Raw genomic sequence first — 24,371 nt, forward strand, 5'->3', positions numbered from 1 at the left:
CCTATTCAGACTTGGATGTTTTTAAGTGTAGTACTTTTATATTCTCACTCTATGTGATTTTACGAGTTCTCACTTAGGTACCGTACATTTGATTTGAGTATAGTTTTAATATGATTTGCATTTTATCATTTAGGACCCCTGTTTACTAAGGCGCGCTAGCATGTGCACAAAAGTAGCGCACGGTAACTATGTAGGCACCCATAGGAATACTGTGGGCGCCTACACAGTTTGCGCTCGCTAATGGTTGGCACACACTAAAAATACTAACGCATCTCTAGCGCGGCTTAGTAAACAGGGCCCTTAGTATGTTATTTATGATTTTTATTTTATATTTATTATGCTAATTTGATTTCAGTATGGTATTTATGTTTATTCATGCTTCACATTTTATCATCTATTGTGTCATTTATGCTTTAGATTTTATGATTATTATTTATTCTACTAACCATTATTTATTTGATTTACCATTACATGTACTGTCCCTGGTGGGCGAAACACGGCCATGTCAGGGCACTATTTTATTTGCGATTCTATAATAAAGATTTTTAATATCTTCATCGGATCTGCTTCAGCATCTACTATCACGGTGTAATAAATAAATAGTAAGTTAGCAAGACAAAAACACAGATCCCTCACAGAGAGCAGGCCACCACGCAAAGAACTGTAAAGTCTCCCATTAATCAGAGCAAGCACAAAACTAGGTGACCTTATAGGGCTAAACAGTTAAGTAAAAATTCACCCTACCAGAATCGCAGAATACTTCTGTCCTGTCAAAAGAAAAGTTACTATGGCTGACTCAGTCTATTCTTCATTCATCTGTATCTAAGCTTTGCTGGCTGCTGTCCCATCTGATCTAGCAATTTCTCCCTGAGGGCACTGTCCCAAAACAGACGCCTTCTGTTATCTGCCAAATTTCCGATGCAGTTCTAAGAGGAACAGAGCCATTTCGGCATTCTTCTGCCTGGAGATGCAATATCACATCTGCCTGATACTGAAAACAAATTAAACATTTTTTTAAAAGGGTTGAAGTTTTATTTCCCCTTCTACACTACCTAAAAGCTTGCATAATTAATGATGTGTAATAATAGTTGTCTGGTACATCTGACACTCAACCTAACAACAGGCACCAACAAAGTGGGGGGGGGGGGGGGGGCGTAAGGGAGCTTTCCCATCAAGTCTGAGTGTTTGTGAATTAACCACAAAGAGAGAGGCTTAGAAGGGAGACCTTCAATTGAGTGAATGTGTGTGGGTGGGAGGTGGGGTTTCAGCTGAAGTTGATTCCTTTACTGCAAAAATTGAAACCATCAGAGCCTCCTTTCAGGAACCATTAGGACTGGGAGTGATGGTAAGGCAGATTTAGAAATAAATGTTCCAGGCTGCTCCTGTGATGTAAATCAGTTTATATTCAATTGTTCCATCTATGTCTGAATGAACTGCAAACTAGGAGGGAGATGCTGTTTTCAGAAGAGAAAAGATTTGATGATGAGTCCTTTAGTGGATTCAAGTCTATAGGTATCCCAAGATGAAAGATTAGCATATTCTATCAGAATTTGATCCAGCTACTGAATATGATGTGAAAGTAATTTTAAACTGTCATTCTATGTATTAGATCCACTACCAATGCTCTTAATTAAGACTTGCAAGGAGGAAACTGTGCCGTAATTCATGTGTCCTTGAAACAAGGACATTTGTCCATTGCCTTGAAAGAAACTACTGTAAGACCAAAAGTGATATGAAAATAGATGGTCCCCGTCATACACCCCCTGATTCTATAAAAGTCACCAAAAATTGCACGTGCAAATTTAGGCGCATTCCCAATTTAATTGAATAACAGGACAATTAGTACCAATAACTGGCTTTTTAGCAAGCAATTATTGACACTAATTAGATTTAACTTGGGCCACTTGCATAAAGTCAGGCACGGGATCTACGCCTAAGATTTAGGCATGGTCAAAAAAGGGGCATGGAAATGGGTGATGAGCATTTTGGGGCACAACAGGGGCGTGGCTTCAAGTTATGTGCGTACTTACAGAACAATGGTGTCCCATATGTAAATTTAGGCATGGGCGTTTGCATCACATTTTCATTGGTGCAAATGGCTATGCCTAAACTTACAAGCAACTCTCCGCTTAAGGATGTATTCTATAAACTATGCCGAACTTTAAGCATGGTTTATAGGATACCATTTATGTGGGTATTTTTCAGCACCAATTTTTTAGGGACCATATATAGAATCTAGACCATATTGTCTTGGATGAATCTCTTCATAAAGGTGATAAATTACTGTCTTTTGTTGGAAAGTTTACTGACAATGTGAGTTTCAGATGATTATTAGATTTTTGTAATGGTAATATCATTCATTTCAAGTTGGGTCTCTAGAACAGCATGGGGCAGAGACTGTTATAACATCAATTATGGGTGGCATCCAAATGGCCACAGATGTGATCAAGAGTCTATATTAGTCCTTTTGAACTTAACGGCATCTTTTGACACTATTGAGCATTCATTATTGGGAAAGGGAAATGGGACTTGATATACTGCCTTTCTGTGGTTTTTGCAACAACATTCAAAGTGGTTCACATAGTATATACAGGTACTTATTTGTACCTGGGGCAATGGAGGGTTAAGTGTCTTGCTCAAAGTCACAAGGAGCTGCAGTAGGAATCGAACCCAGTTCCCCAAGATCAAAGTCCGTTGCACTAACCACTAGGCTACTCCTCCACTCCTCAGGGATGGTCAATGGTAGGTTTACCTGGAATGGCTCTAACTTAGCTGAACTATGGCCCAGATGCATCAACCAAACATTAAAAAATAAGAAACGTAAAAGTGCTTAACGATTTTTAAAAAACGAGGAATGCACTACAAAAACACTCCAGAAATGTTCGGATCGGTATTGCAAAGTAGGATGTATCACAGAATCGTTAAACCCATCATTAATCAGCGCCTAAAGCATGCGCAGAGCAGCCAAGCGTTATGCTGGCTGCTCTGCGCATGCCACAAAGGCCCAGCTGTCAAAACAAAAAAACCTCCCACAAACAGGTGTGTTTCGGGAGGGGGCAAAGGCGCTCGTCATGAGCGTCCTGTATGGACGCCTCCCCCCCCCCCCCCCCACGAAAAATCTCCAATTTTAGCAGCCCCGGGCCGGCCCTCCGCTCTTCCTGTGTATTCTCCCACACTAGCTCCGCCTCCTGCCATGCTCCGATCCCGTGCCCCGCCCCCTTTGGTCATGGCTGCCGCTCCCCCCCTCCAACGACCCCCCCCTTTGCCTTACCGGCCCGTGCAGCGCCTCTCACCTCTGCTGCACGGGCAAGAACAGCTGATCGGCGATTCAGAAGGCCTCCTCAGACGTCCCTTCTTTCTTCCTGGGCCCGCCCTCCTCTGACGTAGGTAAAATACGTAGTTTACCTACGTCAGAGGAGGGCGGGCCCAGGAAGAAAGAAGGGACGTCTGAGGAGGCCTTCTGAATCGCCGATCAGCTGTTCTTGCCCGTGCAGCAGAGGTGATAGGCGCTGCACGGGCTGGTAAGGCAAAGGGGGGGGGTCATTGGAGGGGGGGGAGCGACAGCCACGACCAAAGGGGGGGAGGGGCACGGGACCGGAGCATGGCAGGAGGCGGAGCTAGTGTGGGAGAATACACAGGAAGAGCGGCGGGCTGGCCCGGGGCTGCTAAAATTGGAGATTTTTCGTGGGGGGGAAGCGGAGAGCAGCGGGGGGGGGGGGGGGAGGAGGCAAGGCGTCCATACAGGACGCTCATGACGAGTGCCTTTGCCCCCTCCCGATCCTTTTTTTTTTTCTTTTTTGGTGCCGAGGGAGAGGGGAGCAGCGACGACCTGGGGCGTCAATAAAGGACGCTCCTGTCGCGTTTTCGCCCTCCCCCCCCCAGTTATTTTTTTATTGGATTTGTTTCTAGCAGACAGACAGCCCTAACGAGAGGTACAAACTCTCGTTAGATTTCACGGTGTTCTCCTGCGTTAAACGAATCGGAAAAGGTTAGTGCATGTCATTTCAATGGGATTTGTAGAAGAATTGCTCATCTGCATTCAGTTTTCGTTAGCTGCTACTGTCCTCGGAAAATAGGCTTTAGTGCATGGAAAGGATAGGAAATTCTTCCTTAAGGGCTCATTTAACGATGAAAAACGTTTAGTGCATCTGGGCCTATGTTCTGTCTGCCCAAACTCTGAAAGTATGCTGGAAGACAGACTATTTAAACAAGTCTTCTCTTGACTACAAAGTGTCTCATGGGGCTTAACACTCCCTTCTATCATTTAATACTTTCTTGAGTCCGGTTATTTCAAAACCAGAACTATCTGGGCTTAGATATCATCTCTTTCTAGATGATACACAAATTCTGTTACATGTAGATCCAACTGAATAAGTGCTTGGAGGCTCTAGCCAATTGGTTTAATATATGCAGACTAAAACTTTACCCGGACAAGTCAGAGCATTTGTTGGTTCCCTGCAAATAGAGATAGCAGTTTGATTTTTAGATAGGGGAATTCAGTTAAAATAGAGTCCAGCATTTTTGAGTTTGGGAATGTTTTTGGATTCTAACTTAGAATTGGACAAGTTCCAGCAACAGTAGAGGGTTAATTTGCTAGTTTGCACATTCTATATTCAACAATTCTTACAGAGCAAATATCTTACTATAATTGTTCATGCCCTTATTTATATATTTATTTAGATTTTGCTCACACCTTTTTCAGTAGTAGCTCAAGGTGAGTTACATTCAGGTACACTGGCTATTTCTCTGTCCCAGGAGGGCTCACAGTCTACGTTTGTACCTGAGGCAATGGAGGGTTAAGTGACTTGCCCAAGATCACAAGGAGCAGCAGTGGGATTTGAACCAAGCACCTCTGGAGTTCAAGAGCGATGCTCTAACCTCTAACCACTAGGCTACTCCTCCACTAGCAACATTCCATGTAGAAGCCTGCCCTTGCAGATCAGCAATGCGGCCGCGCAGGCTTCTGTTTCTGTGAGTCTGACGTCCTGCACGTACGTGCAGGACGTCAGACTCACAGAAACAGAAGCCTGCGCAGCCGCGTTGCTCATCTGCAAGGGCAGGCTTCTACGTGGAATGTTGCTAGTGGAATACCAACATTAACATTCCATGTAGAATCTCAAATAGTAGCAACATTCCATGTTCCACTGCACTAACCACTAGGCTACTCCTCCACTAGCAACATTCCATGTAGATTCTCACATATTTATTTATTTATTTAGATTATGCTCACACCTTTTTCAGTAGTAGCTCAAGGTGAGTTACATTCAGGTACACTGGCTATTTCTCTGTCCCAGGAGGGCTCACAGTCTACGTTTGTACCTGAGGCAATGGAGGGTTAGGTGACTTGCCCAAGATTACAAGGAGCAGCAGTGGGATTTGAACTGGTCACCTCTGGATTGCAAGACTGGTGCTCTAACCACTAGGCCACTCCTCCACTCCAGTTATCATAAACAGACTAGATTACTGTAATTGTTTCCATGCTGAGCTCGCAAACTGTTGGCCAACCCTATTTAATATATTTTTTATACTCCCTCGGGTTAGAGTAGGAGAAAGCTGGCTTTTTAAATTACAGCTATACCGAAGATATTACCATCCTAATTCCTCTGCATTTTCGTTGCAAGTTGAGACACCCACTGTTCAAAGATGTTTCACATTAATCGAACAGTGGATGTTGAAACACAAATTGAAACTAAAACTAAACACTGAGAAAACTAAATTTTGGTTGATTTTTTTTTTATTTAATTATTGGTACTTATATCCCACATTTTCCAAAGAAACTTCAGTTTAATGTGGCTGACGTACAATTTATGAAAATATATTGCATTGTTTAAAGAAATAAAGATTAAGAATTTAGGAACTTATAGGCTTAATAGGAATGTCAATGATAATGGAGTAAAGAGCTGCAGTAACAATATATTAATATTATAGTTAAGAGAATGTTAAACATTCTGAGGAAGGAATTTTTTTTAATTAAAGAAAGGCTTTTTAATGATTTACAGAAGGATAAATAATTGTTTGTGTATTTTACATCCTTCAGAAGTGAGTTCCACCATTTGGTACCTAGGTACATAATTCCCATGCTAAGGATGAATTTATAGTTAATTTTCTTGCAACTAGGAAAACGAAGGGTGAGAGAGTCTCTGGTTCCTGCTATGACATTTCTGGGAGGAAGATCTAACAGAGGTTGCATATAGGGTTGGGCCATCCCATATAAAATTTGGTAGACAAACGTACAGATTTTAAAGATGGATCTGGCTTTTATTGGTAACCAGTACAGTTTAGTCAGGAGAGAAGAAGCCCGCTCATATCAAGAAACTTTGAATATCAGTCATGTGGCAGTGTTTTGTGCACTGTTTGCAATTTCTTTAAAAGCCAATCATTGCTACCTGCATATATACAGTGGGGGAAATAAGTATTTGATCCCTTGCTGATTTTGTAAGTTTGCCCACTGACAAAGACATGAGCAGCCCATAATTGAAGGGTAGGTTATTGGTAACAGTGAGAGATAGCACATCACAAATTAAATCCGGAAAATCACATTGTGGAAAGTATATGAATTTATTTGCATTCTGCAGAGGGAAATAAGTATTTAATCCCTCTGGCAAACAAGACCTAATACTTGGTGGCAAAACCCTTGTTGGCAAGCACAGCGGTCAGACGTCTTCTGTAGTTGATGATGAGGTTTGCACACATGTCAGGAGGAATTTTGGTCCACTCCTCTTTGCAGATCATCTCTAAATCATTAAGAGTTCTGGGCTGTCGCTTGGCAACTCGCAGCTTCAGCTCCCTCCATAAGTTTTCAATGGGATTAAGGTCTGGTGACTGGCTAGGCCACTCCATGACCCTAATGTGCTTCTTCCTGAGCCACTCCTTTGTTGCCTTGGCTGTATGTTTTGGGTCATTGTCGTGCTGGAAGACCCAGCCACGACCCATTTTTAAGGCCCTGGCGGAGGGAAGGAGGTTGTCACTCAGAATTGTACGGTACATGGCCCCATCCATTCTCCCATTGATGCGGTGAAGTAGTCCTGTGCCCTTAGCAGAGAAACACCCCCAAAACATAACATTTCCACCTCCATGCTTGACAGTGGGGACGGTGTTCTTTGGGTCATAGGCAGCATTTCTCTTCCTCCAAACACGGCGAGTTGAGTTCATGCCAAAGAGCTCAATTTTTGTCTCATCTGACCACAGCACCTTCTCCCAATCACTCTCGGCATCATCCAGGTGTTCACTGGCAAACTTCAGACGGGCCGTCACATGTGCCTTCCGGAGCAGGGGGACCTTGCGGGCACTGCAGGATTGCAATCCGTTATGTCGTAATGTGTTACCAATGGTTTTCGTGGTGACAGTGGTCCCAGCTGCCTTGAGATCATTGACAAGTTCCCCCCTTGTAGTTGTAGGCTGATTTCTAACCTTCCTCATGATCAAGGATACCCCACGAGGTGAGATTTTGCGTGGAGCCCCAGATCTTTGTCGATTGACAGTCATTTTGTACTTCTTCCATTTTCTTACTATGGCACCAACAGTTGTCTCCTTCTCGCCCAGCGTCTTACTGATGGTTTTGTAGCCCATTCCAGCCTTGTACAGGTGTATGATCTTGTCCCTGACATCCTTAGACAGCTCCTTGCTCTTGGCCATTTTGTAGAGGTTAGAGTCTGACTGATTCACTGAGTCTGTGGACAGGTGTCTTTCATACAGGTGACCATTGCCAACAGCTGTCTGTCATGCAGGTAACGAGTTGATTTGGAGCATCTACCTGGTCTGTAGGGGCCAGATCTCTTACTGGTTGGTGGGGGATCAAATACTTATTTCCCTCTGCAGAATGCAAATAAATTCATATACTTTCCACAATGTGATTTTCCGGATTTAATTTGTGATGTGCTATCTCTCACTGTTACCAATAACCTACCCTTCAATTATGGGCTGCTCATGTCTTTGTCAGTGGGCAAACTTACAAAATCAGCAAGGGATCAAATACTTATTTCCCCCACTGTACCATTACAGTAGTCAATCTGCGAGAGCACCATGGTTTGAACCAAGGATTGCGAATAACTTTGACCCCAACATAACATCTATTACACTTAATCAACACAAGTACGAACTTACACCAGTAATTACAATTCTTGGAGTATTTCTGGACCAAAACTTGTCTTTACATACCCAAGTTACCAATTTGATTAACAATACGTAATTTTTTTTTTTACATTAGATCAGTTTAGAATGTTAATTCAAGCATTACTATTGCCACAACTGGATTATTGCAACATCATTTACTTAGGGGTCCTTTTACAAAGGCACACTAAGTGTTTTTAGCATGCGCTAAAAATAAGCATTCGCTAAATGGTAGAGATGCCCATATATTTCTATGGACGTCTCTAGTGTTGCACACGAGCTATCAACTCCTCTTATTTTATCAATCAATTCTCAATACCCTTTCCGTACCTGGGCTCAACACTGCATCTATTGCACTTACAAGGCAAGTTGGGGACTACCCCTCCCCCCAAAACCCCAAAATACTAAGCAACAAAATAACAGCAACCAAAAAATAAACAAGCCCAGCAAATCAACAGCAGGGAAGGGAGGGTAGGAAAAATTTCCCTTCACCCCCCCCCCCCCCACTCCCACGCTTCCCAAAACCTAAACGCCCGCCAGTTTTCTCCAAACTCTATTTTTTTTATACCCGCCCCTACCTTCCTTTTGTCCAATTCCCTTTTCCTACCCCAACAATGATCCAGTCACATATTTGTTCTCAAGACTATTTTACCTGCTAAACCTACTTAATCCATCTTTCAACACCCCTACCTTCCAACTCACCTTACTAAACCCTCCCCCCTTCACCATTAACATTACGATATTTGAGAGTCAGGCTGAGCTGATGTTAACAACCCTTCAGCTGAGTCTGAGGGCTTCCTAATACTATGATGCTTATTTTTGAAATATATGGACATCCCAAAATGCCAAAATGGATGTCCATGTGCTTGAAACTCCAAATCCCAATTTGCAAAGGCAGGTTTTGGACATCCTACACTGTTGCATGTCCAAATAGCAAGGGGGAGTGTTGTGGGCATGTTTTGAGTGGAACTAGGGAGGGCCCAAAATCAGAATTGAACGGAAGGAAACATTCGAGTCTAAGAAGAAGGATGTCCTTAGTTAGACCTTATTCAGTCGTGTCTAGAGTATAAAATGGTGCTCTAATTGAACAGCTGGCCACTGTAGAGCTTAAGGCATGGCACCTCTTAAATCCCTCAGTGGTTGCTTTCCCCCTCCCTCTCCTGTGAAAGCAGGGGCATAGCCAGACTTTGACAGGAGGGGGGTCCAGAGCCCGAGATCAGCGGGCACATTTTAGCCCACCCCCAAATGCCGCTGCCCCTCCCCAATCCCTTTCAACCCCCCTCCTGCAACCGCTAACCCTCCCCCGCCACCACCAGGTACCTTTGCTGGAGCCAGCCAAAGTCCCCTTCAGCGCCGGTCTCCAAGTCCGGCGCGTTTGCTGATCTGGATTCTGTTTCTGTGAGTCCTGACGTCCTGCACGTTCCTACGTGCAGGACGTCAGGACTCACAGAAACAGAATCCAGATCAGCAACACGCCGGAGACTGGCGCTGAAGAGGATTTCGGCTGGCGGGGGTTGGGGCCAATTACAAAAACAAACTGCTAAAGTGGGATTTGAACCTGGGTCCCTTGGTTTATAATCCACTGCACTAACTACTCGTCTACTCCTTTGCTCTGCATGGACATCTGTGTGGTCATTTTCTAAGAATGTTGTCATACAGACATCCATGTCCCCTGTTTTCTCTTGTCCATAATTTGGATGTTCCAGTGTGCAACATGGCTGTTCATGCTGGACGTCTCCAGCACACAGATGTCCATCTCCTGTATTTTCAAACAGGAAATCTTTGACCTATTTCCTGTTCAAAAATAGATTTGAAATGGACGTCCGTTTGGGACGTTCTGATGTGGACGTCCCTATTCTGACTTAGATATCCTTTCGAAAACAACCCTCCATATTTACCAACTCAGGTTCATTTACAAAGTACACCACAAGAAGTTTTTGTGTTTTTTCGTCCACAATTGCCAGAATACCCTTTCACCGACTCCTCGGTTAGAAGAAGATTATAGGATGTTTTAAGGATTTTAATTGTGTTTGGGGGGAATTAGGTTACTAATAGGTGAAAGGAAGGATATAAGGCTGAGAGGGGAAGAGGAGTGGTGTTTATTGAGCGAAGGGGGGAGTCCCCTCGGAGTTTGCTCAGCTTGTCACAATGATGTCTTACCATCTTCTGCCCCCTTTACCCCAGTTTTCTGATTTTGCCACTGTTGTGCATGAAAAAGGGTAAATTTCCTTAATGGGCCAGATTCAACCACAGGCAAGCCACAAAACCAAACTCCACAGGCCACACCCAACCTACAGATCATAGTTTGTTGATGAGCTTTTCCAAACCACATGGGCCCCTTCTCAAATAAGAAAGACACCTATTTTCACAGCGATCCTTTCTCAAGTAATGATCAAATGAATTTTCACTTAAATCTGTGGGAAGCTGACGAGATCTATACAGTGAGATTTTTTTTTAAGTAATGTTTTCAAATTATTACATTTCAAAATTACAAAGGAAAATTAGGAATATAAAAATAGGCAAAGTTAACCATAAAGTAATCCAAATATTCAAGTTCACATAATGGGAAGAGGAAAAAAGTATTAATAAAGATATTTCCAAAGTGAAAAGGAGTTACGAAAATAGCTCCAATCTATATACCCATTCATTCAAATAGAAAGCACCCGTATCACATCCAAATCCACAAAAAGGAGAAAGAAAAATTAAGTCAAGGCCTTTTTATCTTGAAGAAATGTCTCCAGATGTAGAGAGTCTACAAACCCATACCAACTCAACAAGACATTTACAGTAAATAGCCAGTATCTGAGATCTTCTTTGCAAAGAAATGATTTCCTCTGAATCTAAATAGGCCTTGAAACATCTGAGAAAACTTGAATTTTCTGCTAACGAAACACTAATTCTTTCTTTTTAAACTAACCTTTCAAAATATTCACTTTGTCCACCTGAGAAAAATAAAGAACTGAGGGGCCCTTTTACAAAAGTGCGTAAGGGCCTACACGCATCTAGCGTGTGCCACATCGGCATTACTGCCCGGCTACCGTGTGGGCATTTCCAGTGGTAATTGGCAGTTGGTGCACGCTGGACATTTACCACACAGGTAACGCATGAGCCCTTACCACTAAGTCAATGGGTGGCGTTAAGGGCTCAGGCCGTAAATAGACGCAAGCTAGTTTTCATTTTGCCTGACATTCATTTCCGCCCCCCCTCCCCCAAAAAACCTTTTTTCTAGACGCGGTGGAGAAATGGTCCAGCGTGCTTCTAATACACGTGCTTACACTATCACAGGCCACTTTTTGGCGTACCTTTGGTAAAAGGGCCACAGAGAATGGCCCTATTAGCCATATCATCCTGAGAAGCCTTTAAAAACTCAGGGATCCGTTTATTAAGCTGCAGCAAAAAGTTCTATAACTGAAATAATCTACCATATGCAATTAGGTTACAAGATACAGGACCTTTTATTTCATTGCTATTTAAAAATGTACCTTTATGATAAAAAGGCTTCTAATTATGTTCTATTCTATATTTCCCGGTTTATTCTGGCTTCTTTATTTTGTAAACCACCTTGAACCCTTTAGGGGAGTGGGTGGGCTATAAAATGGTTGGATTACATTAGATCCGTGCTCTCCTCCCCTGCAGTGAATAGTTAGGCATTTCCTCCTCAGCCCAAATGTCTTTCGAACTACAAATGAAAATGCAATTCATCTTAATCTGAGGGCAAGTTAAATGACAAGAGTAATATTTAATTCTAAAATACCATCAATGTATTTCAAGGCTACAATATAAACCACATTTACAAGTCACTTCTCTATAAAGTGTTCAATCTTTCTTACTCTTTTGAACTAATAACTGTCTACAGATTTTTGGGGTCTTTTATTTATTTATTGCATTTATATCCCACATTTTTCCACCTATTTGCAGACTCAATGTGGCTTACAATATTACATCATAACAAGCGCTAATCAAGAGTAGATAAACAATTGGTTACATAAAGAACAAGTGTAACATAATGGATATAATCAATTCAATAAATCAGAAGGCAGACAGATTATCAAGTAAGACGCACTCACGTTCTTGGCGTGCTCTAAACGTTAGAGACGCCCATAGGATTGGCATCTCTAACGTTTAGCACACGACTATTTTTAGCGCACGCTAAAAACATGACCATGCCTTAGTAAAAGACCCCCCCCCCCCCCCTTCCTTATGTATTTATTTTGGTCCTGTGGGCAGCAGGAGAGTTGGGTGACTGATACCTCACATTATAGTTTTTGTCCCCTACAGGACTCTTGTGTCTGGAAGCGTTTAGAGAATCCTCCAAAACTCACAACCCCAGTAGTTCTTTAAAAGTGCCCAGATGTGACTGCAGGGACCACACCAGTACCCTGATGTCTCTATCAAAACCCTCCTCTCTGAAGTCAGTGACACACCCACGCTAGGTTTTGCTCTGGGGAAACTGCTCTGGCAGCAGCTGGAAAAAAATACAACAGCTATATTTTCCTAACCTTGAACACATGAGATAAAGTTGTTTCAAGGCAGAAGGACTCGCCAGAAGGAAATGAGGCAAAGATTGGAGGAGAAGAACAGATAACACAGCCTTAATCTTTAAACATAACACAGGTGGAGGCGTATTTTCAAAGCACTTTGGAACTTCGTTAGTGTAAAGTGCTTTAAAAATGACCCCCCCCCCCCCCCTTAGCGTCTCATCCATTGTTACAAGGAAACATCTATCAACCGCTCAAGTGGATCGATTGCAAATCCCAATGATACGTTTTACCTAAAGTTATAAGTTGCATCACGTTATTCACGGCAGCACAGCAGTATGCAAAGGTAATGCATCTTCTTCCAGAGCCCTCTATGAGAAAGTAGCATTTTTAACCTACCTGTCCAGCTCCTCCCAGGTGGCCAGATACGTCATCACTCCAGTGAAGCCTCCTTTGCAGGTCAACTAAAAATTACCAGGAGGAAGTCCTACTTTTCCCCCAACTTTTCATGATTCTCCGTCCTGTCTTGTCTTTACGCCTGCAGAGTTCCCCGAAGCAAACAGTGATCCGAGCTGGCTGACAGAAACAAAAGGGACTAACCTTTTCGTCTGCAGATAAACATGTGACAATAAAAAAAAGCAGCAGGATGCAGCCAACCACGTGACCTCTTTTTTTTGCATTGCATTCCAGGAATTCCAGATGTGAGTCTAACTGGCCATTCGACTAGTCCTTGCCTGCACGAGAAGGCTCCTATCTAAGGTCCCCACCATCCTGCTTCTTCCAGTTCAATGGCAAGAGAGACAACCGCGCCCGGGGCGGAGATGGTCCACAAAGAGCATCTACTGGAGAAGCGCAGACCACCTTAGTCAAGGCGGGAAGTGTGCGTGCTATGCTCTATGCTCTGCCTCCAAATTACCGAGTTTACATGTTCGGACATGCCAGGAGGATGAGAGGACAAGTGAGCACTGAAGACTGCAAAAACTTCCAGCTCCTTAAAGCAAACCGGTAAAAATGCAGAAAAGGGTAAAGGCTTCCCCCACTGGCTCCTGTTTGTTAAGCTCTTCGTCTTCTTTTTCCCAGAACAGGCAAGTTTGTATATTTGGGAAGGAGAGAGAGAGATGTACAGTAACAGCTCAGATGAAACACGTTCTGACTGTTATAGGAGCTCAGCCTGCCAAGAACAGTGTGTTGCAATCCCTGCTCTGACCTGATTCGGGCTGACATAGCAGCACACTGTACTGTACCGATGGTCTTTACGTATTCTACACTACTACTACTATTTAGCATTTCTATAGCGCTACAAGGCCTACGCAGCGCTGCACAAACATAGAAGAAAGACAGTCCCTGCTCAAAGAGCTTACAATCTAATAGACAAAAAATAAAGTAATCAAATCAATGTGTACAGGAAGGAGGAGAGGAGGGTAGGTGGAGGAGAGTGGTTACAAGTGATTGAGTCAAAAGCAATGTTAAAGAGGTGGGCTTTCAGTCTAGATTTAAAGGTGGCCAAGGATGGGGCAAGACCTAGGGGCTCAGGAAGTTTATTCCAGGTGTAGGGTGCAGCGAGACAGAAGGCGCGAAGTCTGGAGTTGGCAATAGTGGAGAAGGGAACAGGGGGGCAGATGAATTTAAAATGGCAAAAACCACTCATAGGACAATTTTAAAACATAGAAACCTACAATGACAGCTAAGGCCATGTGACTATCCAGGCTGCCCATCAACTGCAGCTACTAAACCCTACAATCCATTCCTCTCTCTTGGAAATTCTCTGTATTTGCCCCATGTTTTCTGGAATTCTAATACTAGCCTCATCTCCACCACTTCCTTTGAGAGGCTGTTTCATTCACACATCCACTAGCTTTCTGTGAAGAAGTATTTCCTTTATTTATCTATTCTAAAAATTTACAGCCCACATTTTCAAAGTTTAAGGTGGCTTACCACATACATACATAATCCATTTCCTTAGATTACTCTTGAGTTGAGGTTTCATGCCCACTCTGCATGCGTTTTATACCATAGAAGTATTTAAATGTCTCTATTACATCTCCCCTTTATAATATAGACACTGACCATTTTAGTAGCCACCCCCTGGACCAACTTCATCCTGTTTATAACTTTTTGATGGTGCAGTCTCCAAGACTGACACAGTACTTTATATGAAGTTTCACCAGGGCCGCCGAGAGGGGGGGGCAGGGGGGACAAAATTCCCTAGGCCTCCAAAGGGGGCCCAGCACCGTAGTGCCCTCCACCCCTCCATCCACCACCAGGCCGGGCCCCCCTGAATTCAAATCATAGCACCGTACCTCGACCTCGCTCTGTGTGAAAGAATCGCAGCAGCAGCAGTCTGCAGATCGCCTCCCTTCGGGCCTTCCCTCCCTGTGTCCCGCCCTCATGCAAGTTACATCAGACGAGGGCGGGACACAGGGAGGGAAGGCCCGAAGGGAGGCGATCTGCAGACTGCCACTGCTGCTGCGCTTCTTTCACACGGAGCGAGGTCGAGGTGAGGCGCTATGATTTGAATTCAGGGGGGGTCTGGCCTGGTGGTGGACCGGGGGGGGGGGGCAGCAACGACAATGACCTCGGGGCGGCGGGGGCAGGGCCCCGGGGGCGGCTCAGTCTCTCGGCAGCCCTGAGTTTCACCAGAGACTTATACAGAGGCATCATCACTTCCTTCTTCCTACTGGTCATTCTTCTCCCTGTGCACCCAACCATCCTTCTGGCTTTTGCTTTCATCTTTTCTACGTTTTTGGCCATCTTAAAATTGTCAGATATTACCACCCCAGATTTTGCTCTTCTTTCATGCACAGTAGTACTTCACCCCTATGCTGTTTCACTCTCCAGGAGGTTTGCAGCCCAAAATAAGAACATAAGAAAATCCATGCCAAATCGGACCAAGGTCAACAAAAACCAGCCAGTCCAGGTCACAAGTACCTAGCAGATCCTGAAAAGTGAATATTTTTCTCATTTCCAGTAGCTCTCCTAAGTCCAGCTGCCTAATAAATTTTATTAGTGAGTAGGAAAGTGGTAATTCTATCATGAATAACAGTAGGGGAAATGGTAAATCCAATAGTATATCCACTATTGACAAAGTTTTTTTTTTTTTTGTAAGAAATGGATCCTCAGCGCACAATGGGTATATTTCAAAACCATAAAAACATCAACATTTTCACTGGTCCATTCATTTCTTAGGGGCCAATATTCAGACCATGGGAGCTAGCCTGGCTAACTCCTGCGGTCAGCTCTAAACCCAGATATTTAATGCCGGGCCATTTCCGGTGACCGGCACTGAATATCTGGTTTATTTTTGTCTGGTTTGAGCATAACCAGCTACCTCGATATTCGAACTTAGCTGGTTATGCTCAAACCAGCCAAAGATATCCCATATATTCACACGGCCAAATATAGCCACTAAAGTGAGGGTGAAAATGACAGCGGATTATATCGCCCGATATAAGTGCAGCTCTGTGCAGGTTAACTCCCCTGTACGCTTTTTCTTTTTTTTAAATAAGTGTGAAAGTCACTTATGTTTTGCTTTCATTGGAATAAGTCTATACTTTTATTCCATCCTCTTGTTATATAAGGATCTTCTATGTTTATCCCATGCCTTTTTGAATTCTGTCACCATTTTCATCACCACCACCACCTCACACAGAACTGCATTTCCAGGCACCCGTCATCCTTTTTGTGAAAAGCTATTTCTTGATGTTGCTTTTAAGGTTCCCTCCTTGCAGCTTCATTTCAAGTTCTCTAATTCTATAGCCCCCACAAAATCCACCACAAAGAAAATGTTCCACTCAATGTGGAAGCTCAAACGCGTGAAACAATATTTCCCGAGGGATACCTTTCGTAACTTGATACAATCAATGGTAATAAGCCACCTAACTGCAATGGAATCTATGCAGGATGCAAAGAACAAACCTTAAAGAAACTTCAGACTGCTCAAAACACGGCAGCTAGGCTCATATTTGGAAAAACGTGATTTGAAAGCGCAAAACCCCTCCACAAAAAACGCATTACCTTTAAAATCTGCACCATGGTCCACAAAATTCTCTATGGCGAAGCGCCTGGGTACATGACAGAATTAATCGACCTACCAACCAGAAACGCCTCCGATTCAACACGATCATATCTAAATCCAAGGTGTAAAGGTCTAAAATACAAATTTACCTATGCATCCAGCTTTTCCTACATAAACACACAATTGTGGAACGCACTACCAAAAGCCTTAAAAGCGACCTACGACCACCTAAACCTCCGGAAAATACTAAAAATCACCCTGTTCAAAAAAGCATACCCTCCCAATCCAACTTAAAGGACTGACCTTGGCTACACAAAAAGACCGAAGCATGTATGAACACAACACTACTCTCTCACTTTACGACTATTATTGTGACTTTGCCATTTAAACTTCATCTTATCACAGCATCACATTGTATTTGTTCACACCGGAAACGGCAAACGCCTTTCCGGCACTATGTAAGCCACATTGAGCCTGCAAATAGGTGGGAAAATGTGGGATATAAATGTAATAAATAAATAGCCTCCCTGTTTTCGGAAAACATTCAAATATTTAAATGTCTGTATCATATCTCCCTTGTCTCTCCTCTCCTCCAGGGGTATACATTTAAGTCTTCAAATGTCTTCAAAAGTCTTCTCATATGACTTCTGCTGCAGACTTTGTGCCATTTTGGTCGCTTTCCTCTGAACAGCTTTGAGTCTTTTTATGTTCTTGGCAAGCTATGGCCTCCAAAACTGAACACAGTACTCCAAATGGGGCCTCACAAATGACCTGTATAGGGGTATTAACACCTCCTTCTTTCTGCTGGTTATGCCCACCTCAGTGCAGCCTAGTAGCCTTCTGGCCTTGGCTATCACCTTGTCACATTGTTTCACCATCTTGAGATCCTCAGACACTGTCACCCTGTGGTCCATTTCCTGGTCTGGGTACATCTGCAAACAGCACCTTTGGATTTCTGCTCTTCAGATGCATCACCCTACACTTCTTCACATTACAACATAATGGCCAAGCATTAACTCAAGCTTCTAATTTTTGTAGGCCACGTCTCACGCTTTACACTCCCTCCAGGATGTCCACTCTGTTGCTAATCTTTGCATCGTCCACAAGGCATATTTTTCCTTCTAACATTTGAGCAATTCCACTCACAGATATATTGAAGAGAATTACCCTTAGGATGGATCCCTAAGAGGCTGTAAACCAAAAGGACCCAGGTTCAAGTCCCTCTTTCAACTTTTTTTTTTTATAATGAGCCTTCCAGGAACATTAAAATACCTACTGTACCTAAATATATAAGCCACTGACAAGCCTGAAGGCTGTTGAACTGGTGTACATTCAGGTACATTAGGTATTTTTCAGATCCTGGAGGGATCACATTTACCCCCCCCCCCCCCCAAAAAAAAAAAAACGTATAGTGGGATTTGAATCCGTGTCCCTTGCTTTACAGTCTACTGCACTAACTTCTGTTCTACAAGCATACCTCTGTGGCCTAATTTTTGAAAATGATGCCTGACAGACTTTCATGTCGGTGTTTTTTTTGGTCATTCAAAAGTTGGACGTTTCACTTTGGAAAATGGCTATTCATTTTTGGCATTTTCAATGCAAAAATGTCCATCCAACTGCCATAATCAAACAGGAAATCTAGACATTTTTCCTGGTTTGATTATGGCTCTGAGATGGACGGGGTTTTTTTTTTTTTTAGATGTTATGAGCAGGACTTTTTTTTGGACTTAGATGTTTTGTTTTGTTTTTAAATGCCCCTTTAAGTGTGCAGTTTTCATCTTGTCATTTTTGGGGTCTTTTTCTGAATCTTTTCTAGTGCTGCTTTATCCTTTTTGAGATGGGGCTACCAGAACTGCACACAATATGCACCAAGGACCTATACAGAGGCAAAAAGAAATTCTCAGTTTTGGTGTCTGTACATCTACTGTAATAAAACGCACCCTCAACGTTCTGAGGACAAAGATTCTGAACTCACAGCCCAACGATAAAGGGTTCGTAAGTTCATGGTGGTGAAGCCATCCCACTATGACTTTGTGACCCACCCTCGCGTCAAACGTCATGACGATGAACGAACCCTTTAACGTTGTGCTGTGACTTCAGAATCTTTGCCCACAACATTAAGGGTGACAAGGAACAAATCGCAAACAAGCAGGGGGAGGAGTAGAGAAACACGCTCTGCGTGTTTCCCTACTCCTCCCCCTGGATGTCCAACACCCAACCCCCCGCACCCCCCCCCCAAAGCCACCCACGAAAAATAACCAAAAAAAAAACCCCACTCCAACATGCTGGAGGTGCAACACCCACCCCCACGCCGCCCCTCCACCAACCCACCCACGAAAAACCAGGCAACAAAATAAGCAAAGCAACAACATGCAGATGAATTAACACCCACCCCCACCCCTACCCACCCACCGACGCGTAGCTTTGCCACCGGGGAACCCGAAACCCCACAAGAACAAGTCCTGTCTTCCTACTCCGGCGTGATCTTCAGCATTACTAGCCTCTGCAGGCAGGGCTTCTGTGCGTCTGACGTCCTGCACGTGCAGGACGTCAGACGCACAGAACCCCGCCCTGCACAGGCTAGCAATGCTGAAGATCACGTCGGAGTCAGCAAAGCACACAACAGAGGACTTCTGCTGGCGGGATTTCGGGTCCCCCGCCAGCAAAACTACGACACGGTAGGGTGGGATGGGGGCATCGCGCTGCGCGGAGGCGGGTGCATCGCGCGGACGAGAGCACTCCAACGAAAACCTTGCTAGCGCCCGTTTCATATGTGTCAGAAACGGGCCTTTTTTACTAGTTTTTTAATAATACATAGCATTCTATTTGCTGCAAGTTTAAAATTTCCAACATTTTGTCCACAATGACTCAAAGATCTTTTTCTTGGGTCCTGGCTCCTAACACAGAACACAGCATTTTGTACCTGTTGGGATAATTGTTTCCTTTGTGCATCATTTGGCACTTTTCCACTTAAAGTTTCATCTGCCATTTAGATGTGTAGTCTCCTAATCTCTCAGGATCTTTCTGCAAGTCCTCACAATCCACTGCCATTTCAATGACTGAATAATATCGTGTCATCCACAGATTTGATCATCACTATGTTCAGAGCATTTATGAATACGTTAAACAGCACAGGTTGCAGTACAAACCCTTGGGGCACTGATCATTTAGTCCTACTCTCTGATTTCTGTCTTTTAGACTGTTTGCAGTCTACAGAAGGGAATTTGTCTCCTATCCCATGAGTCTTTAATTTCCTAGGAATTTATTCACGAGAGACTTTGGGGTCGTTTTACCTAATTGCAGTATAAAATGGCAACCCTTTTTCCAAAGATGTAACCATGCAGGAACAGTTACATATTTCCACTATGCTTCTCCCCTTGGTATAGCACCCCAGGACATCTTCCATCTCCCCTGCCCTGTCTGATGACCCACTGCATGGACAAATTAAAAGGAAAAACTGATGATGCTGTCAAATCATGGGTCATAAATACTTTAATCACACAGGTGTCAGGTAACATCAATTACAGGAAGGAGGAAGATACCTTCTTTGTACAGTAGCTGTAGGTAAACTTGTTAACAGCTGGAAGTAGCACAGAAATATACATGATGTCATCAGACAAGCACCACTTGGTCCAACCAGTCTACCCAGTCTAACATTGGTGTCAGCTAGTCACAAGCAAAATGAAGGCTTCATTTTGCCATGGTCAGTATATTCATATGGGAGGGATACTTTCATGGGATTCGTAGCACTGTCTTTCAACACAAGACAAGTTAATAGGATGTTGTTGTCCTCATGGTCACTCCAAACCTCTCCTGAACAAACAATAGGAAAAAAATGAGAGCAGCAACTGTCATAAAATATACTGGACAAATCCAGCAAAGACAGAAAAGAGATTCCAAAGATCCAAGAGGAGAATCCATTTTCAGGGTTCAGTTAACACTTTCCCACTCCACCAACAGACATATCCACAAATACCTAGCCACCCTAATATACAATGTATTGATCCCCAGGACATTTACTTTTGCTTCAGAAAAGTCCCAGTTAGGGTGCAGCCACTGCAGGGCAGCTCCTTATAAGTGATATGGGTGCAGTTTTGACATGTTTAAAATTCAAATAGAAAAGCTAGCTGCAATAAGTACATAAGTATTGCCATACTTGGAAAGACCAAAGGTCCATCAAGCCCAGCATCCTGTTTCTAACAGTGGCCAATCCAGGTCACAAATACCTGGCAAGATCCCAAAAAAGTGCAAGTCATTTTATACTGCTTATCCCAGAAATAGTGGATTTTCCCCAAGTCCATTTAATAATGGTCTATGGACTTTTCCTTTAGGAAGCCGTCCAAACCTTTTTAAAACTCCGCTAAGCTACATAAGTACATAAGTAATGCCACACTGGGAAAAGACCAATGGCCCATCGAGCCCAGCATCCTGTCCCCGACAGCGGCCAATCCAGGCCAAGGGCACCTGGCAAGCTTCCCAAACGTACAAACGTTCTATACATGTTATTCCTGGAAATGTGGATTTTTCCCATTTAGTAGTGGTTTATGGACTTGTCCTTTAGGAAACCGTCTAACCCCTTTTTAAACTCTGCCAAGCTAACCGCCTTCACCACGTTCTCCGACAACGAATTCCAGAGTTTAATTATGCATAATACCACAACAAAAAATGTTAGCCTCTTATTTTTAGACAATGGCTTAATTTTCTCAAGCAAAATTTAAGGGGCCCTTGCCTCATTTCCAGCCAGAACTGCAGAGTATTGAGGTACCAAAGCCTAAATTACCCTATGCAACAACAAAACCATCTCTCTTAATCTCTCAACCTAATGTACAGGGTGAGGCAAAAAAAAAAAAATTAACCACCCGAGATTTTTTTGCTGTTTTCTCAGCAACTGCTTGAAATGTCAACATGAAATTTTACAGCTTTATTTGATGTTACTATTTATGTTTGTGTGCTGAGTGGAATGAGACTATCTTTAAACGCGGCAAAGTTACAGACTTTTTAGCATGACCACCCATTGATTTCCATGCGCTCAAAAATGTTTGCATTGTAAAACTACCATTATTTGGGGGGGGGGGGGGAACAGGGTACCAGCTTACTGTTAATGATGTTATGGTGACATAGACATTTGTAAGCAATAATTTGAATTTTAATAATTTTGTATTTGGTAATATATTAATTTACAGGTAATTTCTTTTAAAAGCATTTTGGATCGGAACGGCAATCTTGGGCCAGGTGTTGGTAGCAGACAAAATGAGAAACCAGACACTGTGTGGACAAGGTTTCGGAGCAACGGCGATAGCATCTGCGAATCATCTCAAGAACTGGAAGCTCTGGACTGTGAAGAAAGCTCATCAGCGCCACCGCAAAATTTTGACATATTAGGGCCCTTTTACTAAGCAGCGGGAAAAAGTGGCCTGCAGTAATGTAGGTGCATGTATTGGGCGTGTGCAGGGCTAGTTTTTACTGCATCTACAAAAAAGGGCTTATTTTTTAATGGGACGGGAAAAGGGCCTGTGGTAAACATGTCCAAAAGAGGCCTGAGCCTTTAACGCCACCCACTGATCTAGCGGTATAGGCTCACACGCTACATGCGCGGTGACTGGTCGGGCACAAGCCAAGTACCCATTACCGCTGGAACTGGTGCACGTAGGAAGAAATAAATAATTTATCCATGCGTTATAGGCGTGTGCCAAATCTGAAATTACCAACCGGCACGTAGAGCCTACCGCAGCTTAGTAAAAGGGCCCCTTTGCTAAATGTATTGTTTGAAGGATGTTCTTTTACTATGTTTTAGCTCAAACATTTTTAACACTACAATATCAGTAACACTGACACTGTAAAAAGGAAGCACAAGCAGTGAATTACTGTTCTATTCCCCCCTTCAGTTCCCTTTACTGAGCAGCAGAGCCATATGCTCCGCCTGCCTCCATTGAAATTTACCTAGTCCATCTGTTTGTTAATATACAAACTTCCATCCAACTCCCCCTCCCTTTTTGTAAAAATTAGCCTTTGCTGGCTGCCCTTTCAAAGTTGCCTTTTTTTTTTTCAATTTCTTCATCAAGTGTGCTGTTTTTTTTTTTTCTTAAAAATAATATTTACTATAGCACCGTCGTTCTACAGGCTGCTGGATAAACTAAGATCACATGGATAGAAGTCCCTGAGCTTGAAGAGTTATTATAACAACATTCGAGAGTTAGCAACACTGAGCAAGAAGTAAATAAAATCCTGAATATTTCTCTGGGCTTCTACTGAGGCTTAACATGATGCACCTCACTTATAAACTCGTCAGGCAATAAATGAGCCTCTGACAGCAGGATTAACAGCCACTAATATAGAACAGTATCTTAACTCCATGCCACAGCTATGTTTCTGTGTGTTACACTGCCTGTATCATTACAGTTTACAGAAACGTTGATGTCTCTTCCAGGGAATGCAACACCCTAGTTACACAGTCAGTGAGCTCACCATCAGCCAGTTCAGTGTCGATGGGTTCAGTGTGGTTCTTTCTAGGGCTCTGTTAGCATTTTGGCATGTTAATAGGGGAATGGCTAGCAATCCTTTCAAGAAGCACTGATAAAAGGGGACACTCCACGAAACTAGCTAATAGCACATGTAAGAACATTTAAGAAAGTATTCTTTCACAATTAAGTTGTTGAAATTGTCGCTGGAGAATGTGGTTAAGGCTAGTCATATAGCTGGGTTTAGAAAAGGTTTCTGGAGGACAGTTCCATTAGGGTACTAGTAGAGGCCTAGTGACGTCGACTGAAGGATGCTGTACTCAGTGGGTTCAATGCAGCATGGCAGGCTTTATTTTTATTTATTTATTTGTAGCATTTGTATCCCACATTTTCCCACCAATTTGCAGGCTCAATGTGGCTTACATTTGCCGTAATGGCGGTTGCCATTTCCGGTTAACAGGATTACAAATGGTATTGCATTAAGGTGCATACATACATGGTAACATGCATGGAACATATTATATATGGAGCAGATCATGGTATATATATATACCATGTGCAAACATACATGGTAAAGAAGAATACATTATGGTATTGCAAGAAGGTTCCTGAGTAATAAATTGGGTTGTAACATACTTGGACATCGACTATAGAGAGACCCTATTCAACATAAGGTTTAAAGTGGTAGTGCTTGATCATTAATAGGAAGGAGGTTAAGCAGTCATGCGATAAGTTCGGTTTTGTATAAATCGTGTATAATGTTATTATTCAGTATTTAAGATGGATGTTTATGGTATGCCTTCTTAAAAAGATCTGTTTTCAGTAGCCTTCGGAAAATGGTTAGGTCTTGCGTTGTTTTTATGGCCTTCGGTAGTGCATTCCATAGCTGTTTATACGTCAACTGTTCCCAGACTGTAGGTCATGACCTTGAATGGGACTGCAAAATCCTCAATTGGAGTCATCTACCCAGTGGCGTAGCCAGACAGCCAATTTTGGGTGGGCCAGAGCCCTAAGTGGGTGGGCACAAAATTTTCTCTGCCCCGCCCCCTTCCTCCCCCTATTCTCCACCTCTCCCCCAGCACCTCCCAACTCAAAATAGAAACAGAAACACTTTAGCTCATGAGGAAACTGACATCCACTATGCACATTTCTCAAGCTATCATATTTCATTTAAGATTCAAAATAAAATGCCTTTTCTACCTTTGTTGTCTGGTCATTTTCTTTTTCCATCATGTTGATCCAGTATCTCTTTTGAACTTTCCAATCTTTCTGCTATTTCTCAATCAAGCAGCTGCTGTCCATTTGTCTTTT

The 24,371-nt window shown here is 43.0% G+C and overlaps 1 protein-coding gene across 4 annotated transcripts in view; it reads right to left on the reverse strand.

The window, feature by feature from the left end:
• RHBDF1 (rhomboid 5 homolog 1) overlaps positions 1-24,371 on the reverse strand; it is a 224,058-nt gene that overhangs the window by 59,286 nt on the left and 140,401 nt on the right. The window contains exon 1 of one of the 4 annotated variants that reach the window (XM_030212221.1): positions 12,987-13,662. The exons of 2 other annotated variants lie outside the window; for them this stretch is intronic. In XM_030212221.1, coding sequence (XP_030068081.1) covers positions 12,987-13,021 — 35 coding nt within the window. In that variant the 5' untranslated portion in view covers positions 13,022-13,662. Of the gene's footprint in view, positions 1-12,880; positions 12,925-12,986; positions 13,663-24,371 lie in introns of those variants that run through there. One more of the 4 variants, XM_030212222.1, reaches the window with a different exon arrangement.

Source organism: Microcaecilia unicolor, chromosome 8 (genome assembly GCF_901765095.1).
Source record: "Microcaecilia unicolor chromosome 8, aMicUni1.1, whole genome shotgun sequence".
In the NCBI taxonomy this organism is placed as follows: domain Eukaryota; kingdom Metazoa; phylum Chordata; class Amphibia; order Gymnophiona; family Siphonopidae; genus Microcaecilia; species Microcaecilia unicolor.